Below are 12,322 nucleotides of genomic sequence, written 5' to 3'. Positions count from 1 at the left end.
ATTACATTCGGTTCTTGAGATATGGCGCGAAACCAAAACAAAAAATTGGCAACAACTTTCTTTTTATTTTCTATATTTTTGACAAGTCAAGTTGCCAGATGATTTTCTAATTACATGCATGAATTATGCAAAGTAAAGATTTCAGATACAATTAAAAGAGCTATGGTACTGAGGCATGGTACATGGGTAGAACACACACTATACTACACAATTACGGTTGCGTTTTGGCAAATTTCAATTTGCATAATTAATTAGGGCCACTTATTAAAAAAGTTGATTAGGGCCCTAATTAATTATGCAAATGGAAATTTGCCAAAGGCATCCATGGGTTTTATATCTTATTTTGTAGCCGATCTGAACATTTTACTTTGTATAATTCTTGCATATATAATTAGAAAATAAGGCCTACCTGACAACATTGCATAACAAAAATAAAAGAAAGTTGTTGCCAACTTCTTGGTTTCGCGCCATTTTGACAGGCCATATTTTGGTAACCGAATATCCGATTAAAATAAAAATTTTCAGTCTTGTAATCAGGAGAGAATGGACTCACATATTTCAATCAGACAAAAATCTATATCCAATAGCGTTACCTTAAAGCTAGCATTATAAGTGTCTCCGTAACTAATAACAAAAGGTGCCCACTGGTATCTTGGAGGCATTGTCTTTTTTAAAGACATTTCTTGTTATTATACACCCTTGATGAAATTCTAATGCTAGCCTAGGAATATACTCTTTCTACATGTAGGCATATACTCAACTTTAGGGACCGTTCACAAACACTTGTTGGAGGCCTGATGCAAAAATGGGGGCCCTAAAGGTTTGACCATCCTAAGGGGCCCTGAAAAGATGACAAATTTTCCTGGGAAATTGAGTTTATATGTTTTTCTATGGGGTTGACTGACCCATAATTTTCATGTCAAAAAAAAAAAAGGGGGGGCTGAAATTTTTGAGGTCTGAAAGGGGCCCGAAAAATTTTCGCGATAATTTTTTTTTGCATCAGCCCCCCCCCCCCAACAAGTGTTTGTGAACGGTCCCTTACCAACCCTTAATAAGGACCTTATCCATTGTATACTTAGTAACTCTATCAAACCTGTTCTAAAATTACGTCAGCACATCTTGTCATTCTTGTGTCAAACCACTTTCATTGCGCATGCTTTTGGACGCAAAGTGTCAGAAAACGTCCGAAAAAATGCTACAAACATGACAAATGACTGTAAATAGGGTGAAGAACAAAATAATATAAATTTTTAGGAATTTGAGGGCGAGTTAGCGCAGCGGTAGTTCCCTCGCTTTGCACCACTGAGGTCCCGGGTTCAAGCCCCGGCGTGGCCCAAGGACTCATGTGCACTTGGTTTATCCTGATTCCATGCTCGCTCTCGCAGGTTTTCTCCGGGATCTCCGGTTTCCTCCTGTATCGCAAAAATCGGTGATTAGTTGTTTGGTTATCAAAACTTCCTTCACCCAATGGAATTTGGGGAGCTGCACAGATAATTGGTGGATGTTACAATCTAAATGCGGATAGGTGTGCGCCGTTCGGCAGCAACTGGCCTAGTTGATGCGACCTGATTGTGATGATTCACCATTGCAGCGAAATTACAGCGCTTTGAGTCCTCTAAGATCTGGAGAAAGGCGCTTTATAAATCCAAAATTTATTTTAAAATTTATTTTTTTGTTGGATGGATCCTTTCCCAACAACAGCATTCATTTATGCGCCACAAGTTAAAGCAAAAATATACCATTATACGGACACATTTTAATTGTGTTATTATTTGCAAACAATTATGAAATTATACGAGGGTCGTTCAAAAAGTTCTACCTCCATCATCACATTTCTCTTGTCTTACGCGCCAGACAATTGAAATTATGATTATAGCCTACTCTTAATTAAATCTAGGCTACAGAATAAAAATTATTTGATGAAAATGTGATATTTGGTTGTTAAGATATGTTATTTAAAGCGAATACCGATTTGGTACATCGGAAATGGTTAAAAACTGAAGCCAAAAGTTAGACAGCATCATATTGTAGCTTTGGATGTCTTTAAAAATCTTCAAGATGCGGCTGTCTAACTGCTTACTCAGGAATAATAATATGGTCCTATTTGAGCCACACGACATATACGGTGATATACCTTTTGACTTCAAAACAGAATGAAACATGTTTTATATGAGAAGAAAACATCGGAGGGTTCAACAGACACACAAAATGTGATGCGATCAAGCAAAATCAGTCAGAACTCTGAAATATTCAATTTTCAGTTTCTTTATTTACAAAGCTGCATTTTGCAGAAAATGATATTGAACAACCACTTCCACAGGTATGAGCAATTAAAGAGTTTCCCAAACAATAGGAAACAAAGGAAATGTTTCCTTTGTTTGGCTATATCTCAAAATCGAATCAATGTTTTATGAAATACAGGGTGAGTTAAAAAAAAAAAAGTGCAATAGGGGGGGTATGGCAAAGAATTGATATTTACGTGAGAACCAAGTTGAACTTTCCCACTGTAGAAAGTTTCAATACATTTTTGAGGCACCATGTACGCCTATACAGTAAGCCAAAAAATTAAGGTACCAGTTATGCTCACCCCTTGTATATCCTAAACAAAGACAGAAATGTCATAATTGGAACCAGCAGCCAATAGCTGCATCTTTTAGCTCGAATTTAAGACCTCATTTGTTGAAATTGTTCAAGAAATGAAGATATGACGATCCAAAAACCCAAGGAAGATGCCAATTTAAAAGTTGCGTGCCCTAATGATTTGTACACGATGCGTTCACGAAGAAGAGAAGCAGCCCGTGCTTCCAGTGATTAACACGTTAAAACTAGCATCGTGGTTTCATTGATTAGAACATAAAAATGCAACTTTTGATTCCGTTTTCTTTAATTTTTGACACATTTTTCTTTATTTAGGATATACAGGGGTGAACACAACTGGTACCTAATTTTTTGGCTTACTGTATTTTGAATGAGAGCACACAATACGCAATAAAGACACCATATCTGAAACTGACTTTGCATTATTTCAGTTCCTTTTTTCGGTTCAAACAAACTTCCTAACATTACTTAAAGTAGTTTCGTGATCCTAGCATCCTCCATTTATGACATTTATCAGTAGATATTCACTAAAAAGCTTATTCCAAAAATTTCAGTTGATTCAGATTCATTGCGTTTGCGAGTTATGATTATGTGTACGTCATTACACTGTGCATAGGCGTAGATCCCGGGGTTACCCCCCGGGATGGTCCATACAATCATCATGTGGGTTTCTGACCAAATTCAGCCAAATTAACCTCATATTTGGCCATTTTAGCCCCAAAATTGCAAATTTTCCGCGCTTCGCGCGAGCGGGAGTTTATTCCACTTTTCCACCATATTTCATCAATTTACCTTTCGCGCGCATTGTACCATTAACTTATTCTGTCGCTGAAAGGTGGTACTTCAAGAATTTTTTTCGAACCCCATCCCCCCAATGTCAAAAAGAAATCTACGCCACTGAAAAAGTGGGGGGATATGATGCTGTGGATCACGAAATGCCCTTTTAAGTATTCATTACTTCATATTTCACCCTATTCCAACTCCAGTTTTTCTACTCCCAATATGTCCTATTTGGTGGATATTTTGTAATTCCCTCCACTTCATTTTGCACGCATTTCCTTTCGACATTTGAAAAACCCGCCCACAATTTTGTATCTTTCTTTTATAGAGAATATGAAAATAACAACAAATAGCGTTTCTTCTACTTCAAGACCAGGGGCAACAACACTTTGGATGCCAAGGAGGTTAAGAAAATGGCAGTTGTTCCCAATCTATCCTTACATGTGCTGACATTCAAAATTTATATGTCACGTGGACAAGCATTACAATTGGGCATCGCAGTAAAATGTGTCATAAATACAGAAATGCTAATTACTTCATTTTTTCACACAATGTCAAGAATGAGTATATCATTTATATACCGTTTTAAAACAGAAAGTTTAACCTGTTTTTTGAAATAAAAATGGATTTATTTATCCTGTTGTACTTTTTTTTACTCACCCTGCCTGTACATTCATATAATACCATATTTATACATCCGTGCTCCCTCTCTGGGGAAAGATAAAACAAAGATATCGTTCTCAAAGGCTCCAGAAGATTTTAAATATGAGGGGAGGGCAATGGGGCCCCGCCCAAGTTATGATAAGGGACCAGTGTGGGCCCTATGGTTCACCATTAAAATTATTGGGGGATGTCCTGGAGCCACTGGTTCTATACACGCATTGCAGAAAACAAATTATAACATAACAAGAGAGATTTCTTTTGCGCTATTGTAACTAAACCGTGTAAAGTGAAATTTGCCTTCAATAGCTTTAATACATAAGTAAAAAATTGCCCCGGTAACACAAAACCTACAATAGCGCCTTCAATAATGTCAGTTCTCTAAAACTGCTGTAGTTTTTATGACTATACAGGTATTTTGTTTATGTATGATTTATCATGCTTTTTTTCCTTGTCTTTTTTCCTTCCGCTTTCTTCTTTTCTGACACTTCTACGCACCGACTACTCCTTGTACTGTTGTATTTGTGTATTTTGTTCATTTTGAACAATTCCTAATGAAAATAAAGATGTTTTATGCACATTTTTGTGACGTTTCACCACTACACTAGTGGTTTCATCGGACTGGCAACTCATCAAATCACTGTTTTCTTTGGAATTGTTCAAAATGAACAAAATCCACAGATGAAATTAACATTTCCTCTTAAAGTTGTTCAAATATCAATTCCTTGTATTTCTTGGCAAACATCACCGTTAAATTGTCGATCAATTTGGTTCCTATTTGCATTTAACATAATTCCACAGCTCTAAGTATTTCTCCTTAAAAGATGGGAATTCGTCGAGAATCTTGTTGAAAGTACCTCCTTTGTCGTTGACTAACTCCACCAACTGTTGGGTTTGTCTTCCACTAAACATCTTTGCCATATCAAATTTGGGCAGTGGCTCATTCAACAGAACATTGAGATCATTGGCATACAGCAGACAACTTTGCCATTCCGCGAAAGGATGGAGGACGTCAATAATCGCGTTAGGAAGGTCCTTCAGGTACTTGTTGAAGACTTTCACCATGCTTTCGTCTGGATACATAAGAAATCCAACAACAAGACCACGAACGATACTGTTAATAAACTGCCGAGACTTCAGCTTTTGGTACCAATATCTGGTGACTGCCATTGGAAGTTGAAGATCTTCCTGGGAAACGCTTTCCGTTTGATGCAGACTTGCTAGAAGCAATTTCTTACGTTCTTCTTTTGACATCTCATCAATGGCATCAAGCACAGGCAGGGTTCCATAATTCTCTAACTCCTGTGGTATATCAACACTCTTTTCCATTACTCTACTACTTCGCGACTCCCGATCATATTCTTTAACACTTTTAGTTTCCTTTCCCAAGATCACCCCATAGAGAATAGCTCTGATATCCTTTGAAATATCATTCGCGCTGGTTCGGTGGAAATTTTCTACTTGTTTCAATCCGATAAACTCTCTTCTCACGAAGACGTTAACCCACATCGAGTGCAATTTACCTGCTCTAATATGCTGTACCATTTGAGAAGGCAGACCGAGTTTTTCATACGTATCTGTTGATTCCTTTTGAGACTGACCTGATGCAGATGCAGACTCCAGTGGGGTCGTCGTTGCTGCTGAAGTGGACGCTTTCTCTAGAGATGTAGGTGAAACATCTGTCTTTCCATGGAAGAATTCCACGAGACGGCTTTCAGGGGTACTTGAATACATTTTGATAGATAATTTTGCCTGATTTTCTACTTCTTGTCGTTTTTCGCCTGACAGCTTCATGATATCTAGTACTTCACCCAATATATCATCTGCATTCTTATCATGGTGCTTTGCTATCCACTTTCCAAGCACATCGTAACCTTTACCACCATAAGGTACCTTGACACTTTCGTGGAATGCCTTTAGTGAGTCCCTCTCCATGTAGTCATTACCACGAATGGTTGCTAGAAGAGCAAGCTGATCCTTCTTGATTCCGAGAGTCTTACAAAGCTCATCCTGCGAATCAAATACTGAACATGAGAGATATTCCTTTCTGGGTCGCTTTGCACTTTCTTGATCCAGAATCAGCATTTCTGGATTCTTCCACTCTAGGTTTGGGAATGGAATATAACCACCCTGTAGTGGATAGACAAAGAAGTCATTGTCTAAAGCAAGGACGGGACATTTGAAATGATTTGCCAAACCGACGATTTCATCATCTGCCTCAAAGTCCGCTGTGACAGCAAAAACATCACTTCTATCACGAGCCATGTCTTGTAGGATGCGAAGGGCAAATGCGGGAATCAACATTCTCTGCCCATGGTACCTGCGCTCTTTGCTCACTGCTTGTGCCACATGCAGCTTCTCCTTGTGTCGCTTTAGCAGTGTCTTAAACTTCTTATCATCAAGATCCCACGCCCCATCAAACACGATATAAGCCGTGATGCCACATCTTTGAAGATTATCAAAAAACAATGTACAGTTTTGATGGTATTGTGGATACTCTCCTCCAAATTTACTCTCCAGTCCTTCATACAGATGACGAAGTAGTCCAAGACCATCAATGACAAGCTTGGTGTCTCGGAGATGCCGCTCATGGAACATGTCTGGATGTTTCTTGACATGCCCATATAAACCTGGAAGACCCATTTTGCAAGTAATACCGGTAACTGAAAAGAAAGAAAATTATAGTATATTGAAATCATTTGAAAATTCAGCTCCGTTTTATAAATTCTAGTACAACTACAAATGTGCAGTTGCTCATGTGGCTTAATAGTACCCCTTTTACTCAGAAAATCTAAAGTCCCACTTGGCTGTAAAAAGGGGGTTTGTCTCAGCTTTCTTTGGTCAACAACTTATGTTATGCACGTTTTTGTTTTTAGTAAAAAAAAAAAGAGGCTGTGCGGACGCGGGATTTTGTATTGCATTTTTGGCACACTTTTTCAGCCGATTATTAATACTGATTTTCCTGATGATTAAAAAATCATCTCAGAAACATGAAAAACAAAAATAAGAAATGCGCTAAAATTCCTTTTTCCTTATAAATGAGCATAAGAGTATTTTTTGATTATCTATTTAAAGCCATAATGTACGATCTTTTAAAATGAGTTCGGTCAATTTTTTTTAAACCTGAGTTTTTTGAATATTGGTAATGTTTATACATGTCCCAACTTAGACCTATAATTGGATTCCCAGCAAACACAAGAATGTTTTTAAAACGTTTTATGCAAGTTAGATAAAAACGTTTTAATAACATTAAATGTTGGGTTATATAAAGGTCATAAAAACGTTTTAAAACGTTTTGCAAGAAAACACAATACAACAATATTTTTTTAATGTTTTTAAAATGTTATTGTAAAATATTTTTGCAAACATTTTTTGCCAAATATTTTGTCAACACTTAAATCACATTATGTTAAAATATTTGCAGTAGGCTGTCAACAAAAGTTTTTGAATGTTATGAAAACATTTTATACCCTTTATTATGTCCATTATATAACCGGACATTCAAACGTTTTCTGGCAACCTTTTCTAACCTTTTACGAATGATGTCGAAAACGTTTTATGTTTGCTGGGTTCAGTCAAATTCATGTTATTCTTAGGACAACAGACATGACAGAGCAAGTTTGAATTCAAGTTATAATTATGACTTTAAATCCCCCCTAACTTTGAAGGTGAGGTTTCTTTAATTTTTCCTCATTAGTTTGGCTTAAAATGACCAGAAAAAATTCCTGACAGTTGTTACTAATAATATTTCATAATATTTGGGAAAGAAAAATCCAAATTAAAATTTGCCAAATCGTATAAAATAGGCTTTAACAATAAGTGCTTTAGCCTATAGACGATTGATGCCGCTAAACTCACCACCGTAACTGCATACCCTCTTCCACCATTTCCGAGAGAGCGAAGGGGCTCAATTATTGATATTTGTATCAGCATCACATGTGCTCCTTAAAATAACCCATAATTTTTAACCACCGCCCAAAGATTCCATATGTTTCTTATTTGACACTCAAAGGTCCACTTCATTTTAAAAAAGAAAATCCCCATCAAAGATTCCCTTTAAAATTGTGCACTGCACCGGGTTTTTTTAATTTCCCACAGAAAGACCCTTTGTTCCAAAACAATATTATCACTTGAGACTATATCAGTATCCTTTCGTGACTAACAAAACTTAGTACTTTCCCCTGAAAGACCCAGGGCCGTTCCTAGGCATTTTGCCGCCCTAGGCAAAGCCTCTCCCTGCCGCCCACCAAAGCATACCAAAAAAGTGTTAGGGGGGTTACCCCCTTAAAAACTCATCAGTTTTGACCTGTTTGTATACTGCCCACGACCGTTTTCCTTCTTTTCTGTATTTTTTTATCTCACTTTTTGTTCTTCTTCGGCACTTAGTATTTTGGACCCCTTTTCGTTTTCCGCCCTGTTTTTTGTTTCTCTTTTCGCCCCTTTTTTCTTTTTTCTTCTTTTTATCGGCTTTCATTTTTTCTTCCCTTTTCTTTCTTTTCTTCCATTTTTTCTTTTTTCACCTTTTTGTGCCCCTCTGCGTTGGCCTAATGGTCGGAACGGCCCTGGAAAGACCCCAATTTGAGCATGTACCCCTGAAGACTTACGTTCACACATTTTGCCCATAGAAGCCAAAGTTGAAAGTTGCTGCTGCATGGCAGCACAGCTATTTCATTTTATTTACTTCCACTGTGCACCCCCTCCTGGCTCCGCAACAAAATTGAAATAAAGGTAAGCTATCATAAAGTTAAATTAAATTAAATTACAAATAGAATTCAAATTCGAATTTAAATCAATTCAAACTCAATTCAAAATTTAAATTTAAATTTAAATAATGATCTTAATTTTAATTTCAACTATTTAATATTATACTTTTTACATCATAATAAACCAACGCAAACTTAAAATCCACACAATAAAACGAATTTATTTTTGCAAGCAGCCCTTGTGCAACGTGACTGGAAAACGCAACTATGCAATAAATAATCGGCAGCCTAGAGGGTCAAACAAAAAAATTATGCACAGTCCCCCAGCGTCACGGTTCGTTTGGTGGTCATTCGAATAGCACCTTCACATACAGGGTGTCCCAGAGTGATCTATACCGTGTTTGAAAAAAAAATTAAAATATATAGTCAAAAGTGTATCCAATTTTAGTCAGTGCAATACAATTGTACACTTTATCTCCTACTTAATCGTGAATTTCATTGAAATAGCTCGATTCATTTTGGTGTGACACTGATATTTCTGAAAATGGACGAAAACTGCATATATGTAAAGGCATCATTTATACACATGGATGCTTTATCACATCGTCCAGCCGTACTGTGCAATATAATATTAACTTCTACATTCCTTTTATAAAAAATACACCAAATTTGGAATAGATGTAGAGCTTACAATGCTAATACCTCTTGATATGGGATTATGTGAAAGTTATGACTTCAGATATTTAGGTTAAAATCATACATTTTATGCAATTTTTACCCAAAATGTCATTATTACAGATGATATAACTTCCTCAAGGATCATACGCAGTAAACTTTAATCTTTTCCGTTAACTAGCTGTGGGTTTGCCAAAACACTGTGGGCATGAATAAATGCTACGACACTAAGGACAACCATTCTCTATACTTTTATGACAAATCCATCTCTGCCAGCATTTAAAATGATGAAACTCACACACCGCAATACTTTTCTTCAAAACTGCTGTCAAAGAACATCATAAATAACTGATAGATATCGATTATGTGGAAGTAAAAATAAACAGGACACAATGTACCTGAATAGCATTTTCCAAATAAGTTTCTGCTGAACATTAACAGTAGGCCTACAGGTTTTCAAAATAGGTTGTTTTGTCAAAACTTGGAATTTACCATTTTTACGCAATAACCTCAGGTTACTTTTATTAGAAACATCCAATTTCTAAAATCTAAAGATTCCTAAGAAAGCTAAATATATGTAAATTGTAGACTTTAAAACAATACTACCAATAGTAATGCTCTTCATACCTAAAAAATCCAACTTTCCTGGTATCGATCATTCTGGGACACCCTGTATCACTGTATGTGTACGTATAGTATACGTACATGTACGTTACTCGGGACGTTACTAATTATTTGAAGCTTTGTACTAGTCGTACAGTCGTACTTGCTGCTGCTTAATCATTATTTTGTTCTATTTGATTCTCTCTCTTATGTTGCAAAGCTAAATAAAACATGTCATGGGTTTCTGTATTCCGGTTCTGTATGCCCATGCTATCATGTAGGTATGTGACTAAAAATTAGGAAAGTGTTGAATCGCCTGGAAAGTTATACCATTGGAAAGAGCACAAGAAATAGGTTTAGAATAATACCAAAATTATCACTTTAAGTCATAAAATGATGAAATTAGACTAATTTTATGTCTAAAAATTGGCCCAGTTTTGAAGCCACATTTTCAATGCAAACATATAGGAGGCACTGTGACCGTTTTTATCCAATCATGCATGGGTGCACAACGACCCACACACAAGTGGACTGTACAAAGTGTATTGAGTGCAGTTGATTTTTCAACATTTTCTGTGCATGCTGTTACAAATATCATGCTCAAAAACAACATTTCGGTTTTCAGATCAACTAGATATTTGGCATTTATGTGTCTGAGTATATAAAAAAAAAAAAAAAAATAGTTTCAAAGAAATAAAAATTCATCTGCATTGAACAAATGAAAGTTGAATTTTACCTTAATTTTCATGATGATTTTCTCAACTTTCAAAAATCATACAATTTTTTTAAAACATGACTAGAAAGAGAAAAATGTAAGCTTCAAATACATTATTTACTTGCCAATGTACCTTTAATAATACTATTTCTACAGGAGTTCAAACAGAGTGCTCTGTGTACACCAGACAGGGTCTAATTCTGCATAAAACCGGGCAACGTTATTTCTATTACTATAGATCTGTTGCGCATTCAAATTGCATTGTATTGCATCGTAATTTCATTTGTGTCTATGCTAATTATGTTTACACAACATGAACTCGCGTGTTTTCAAGCAAATTCGCCGATAATAGGTGATCAAAAGCGATCGGAATGTTACAAAAGTACAGATCGCATTCAGCTTACTTCATATGAGATGATCTTTGGAAAATACGGCATAATTTGTCTTGGTGTTTGCGGAATGCCATGCAGTAAAATATTTATATACGTTGCGGCAATTCATGATTGACAACTAACAATCGGCGTGTCCTTCGTATCCTCCACTGTCAATTTCTTATCCACTCACTAATCCTCACAAAAGCTTTGTGTTGATTACGAAATGTGTGGAGGCAAATTGCAATAAGTACAATGAAATAATGAGTAGGGCGGGCTCCGAGGCGGGTTTCTTCTTCATCTTACGTAACAGTATTGTTCTCCAAAAAAACCCGGAAGCTTGTCATTTGGAGCTCTAGCTGAAATACAGCAAGATAATGTAAGATAGTAAATGTAAACCTGTATTTTAGCTAGAGTATCTCGAGCTAGTGTACACCTGAAAAAAGGCACAATTAAGAAATTGGCTTCACTAAATGCTCCAATGAACAAGACACGGTTGACAATTTAAAGCTTTTTGATAATGCCATGTGGTAAAACCATGGTAGGTAGGCCTATTAGTAACATTCGCAGCTATTCGCGCGCTTGTAAGTTATAATGGTAATAAAAAAATGCTTACCGCAGAAGCTAAATCAGGATGAAAATGTGATTATTCCACGCAAAATTCCCTCCGATAGCCATGCATTTGACGATTGTAAGCTATTGTACGTGCGTGCTTTCATTGCCATTGCGTGTACATGAAAATGTGAAATTTCGATAGGCTATGTGGGAATTCCCCGGCGCAGTTAGACTTATTCCAGTCGTATAGAAGTTGTTGCAGTGGTATTTTTGTACGTGCATGGCAAACCGAGTACTCGTTCTGTGTATTTATTTACAAATTAGTTAAAAATAGTTTAAAACGTGTATATTATTCACCGTCTAAATGCAGATATATATATATGTAATTTGCTGCAATATAAATAAATAAATAAATAAATAAATAAATAAATAAATAAATAAATAAATAAATAAATAAATAAATAAATAAATAAATAAATAAATAAATAAATAAATAAATAAATAAATAAATAAATAAATAAATAAATAAATAAATAAATAAATAAATAAATAAATAAATAAATAAATCAGATATGACGCGATAGATAAATAGATAATTGACATCTCTGTTTCAATACATGGCATTTTCCCCGAGAAAATGTCTAAATTTTTTACATTGCTTT

At 35.9% G+C, this 12,322-nt stretch overlaps 1 protein-coding gene across 1 annotated transcript; it reads right to left on the bottom strand.

Moving 5' to 3' along the window:
* Positions 1-1,666: 1,666 nt before the first annotated feature.
* Positions 1,667-11,856, bottom strand: LOC140153712 (single-strand DNA endonuclease ASTE1-like). The gene is made up of 2 exons (XM_072176537.1): positions 11,722-11,856; positions 1,667-6,701 (listed from the first exon to the last, which is right to left on the bottom strand). Exon 2 carries the CDS (start codon positions 6,679-6,681, stop codon positions 4,813-4,815), a length of 1,869 nt encoding a protein of 622 aa, XP_072032638.1. The 5' UTR covers positions 6,682-6,701; positions 11,722-11,856; the 3' UTR covers positions 1,667-4,812.
* Positions 11,857-12,322: the final 466 nt, after the last annotated feature.

The sequence above is a fragment of the Amphiura filiformis genome, chromosome 5 (genome assembly GCF_039555335.1).
Source record: "Amphiura filiformis chromosome 5, Afil_fr2py, whole genome shotgun sequence".
Taxonomy (NCBI): Eukaryota; Metazoa; Echinodermata; class Ophiuroidea; order Amphilepidida; family Amphiuridae; genus Amphiura; species Amphiura filiformis.
The sequence above is the reverse complement of the archived record's forward strand: the minus strand, read 5'-3'. Positions and strand labels throughout refer to the sequence as shown.

Excerpts from the sequence above, each read along its gene's own strand:
- LOC140153712 (XM_072176537.1), bottom strand. The coding sequence starts at position 6,681 with ATGGGTCTTCCAGGTTTATATGGGCATGTCAAGAAACATCCAGACATG.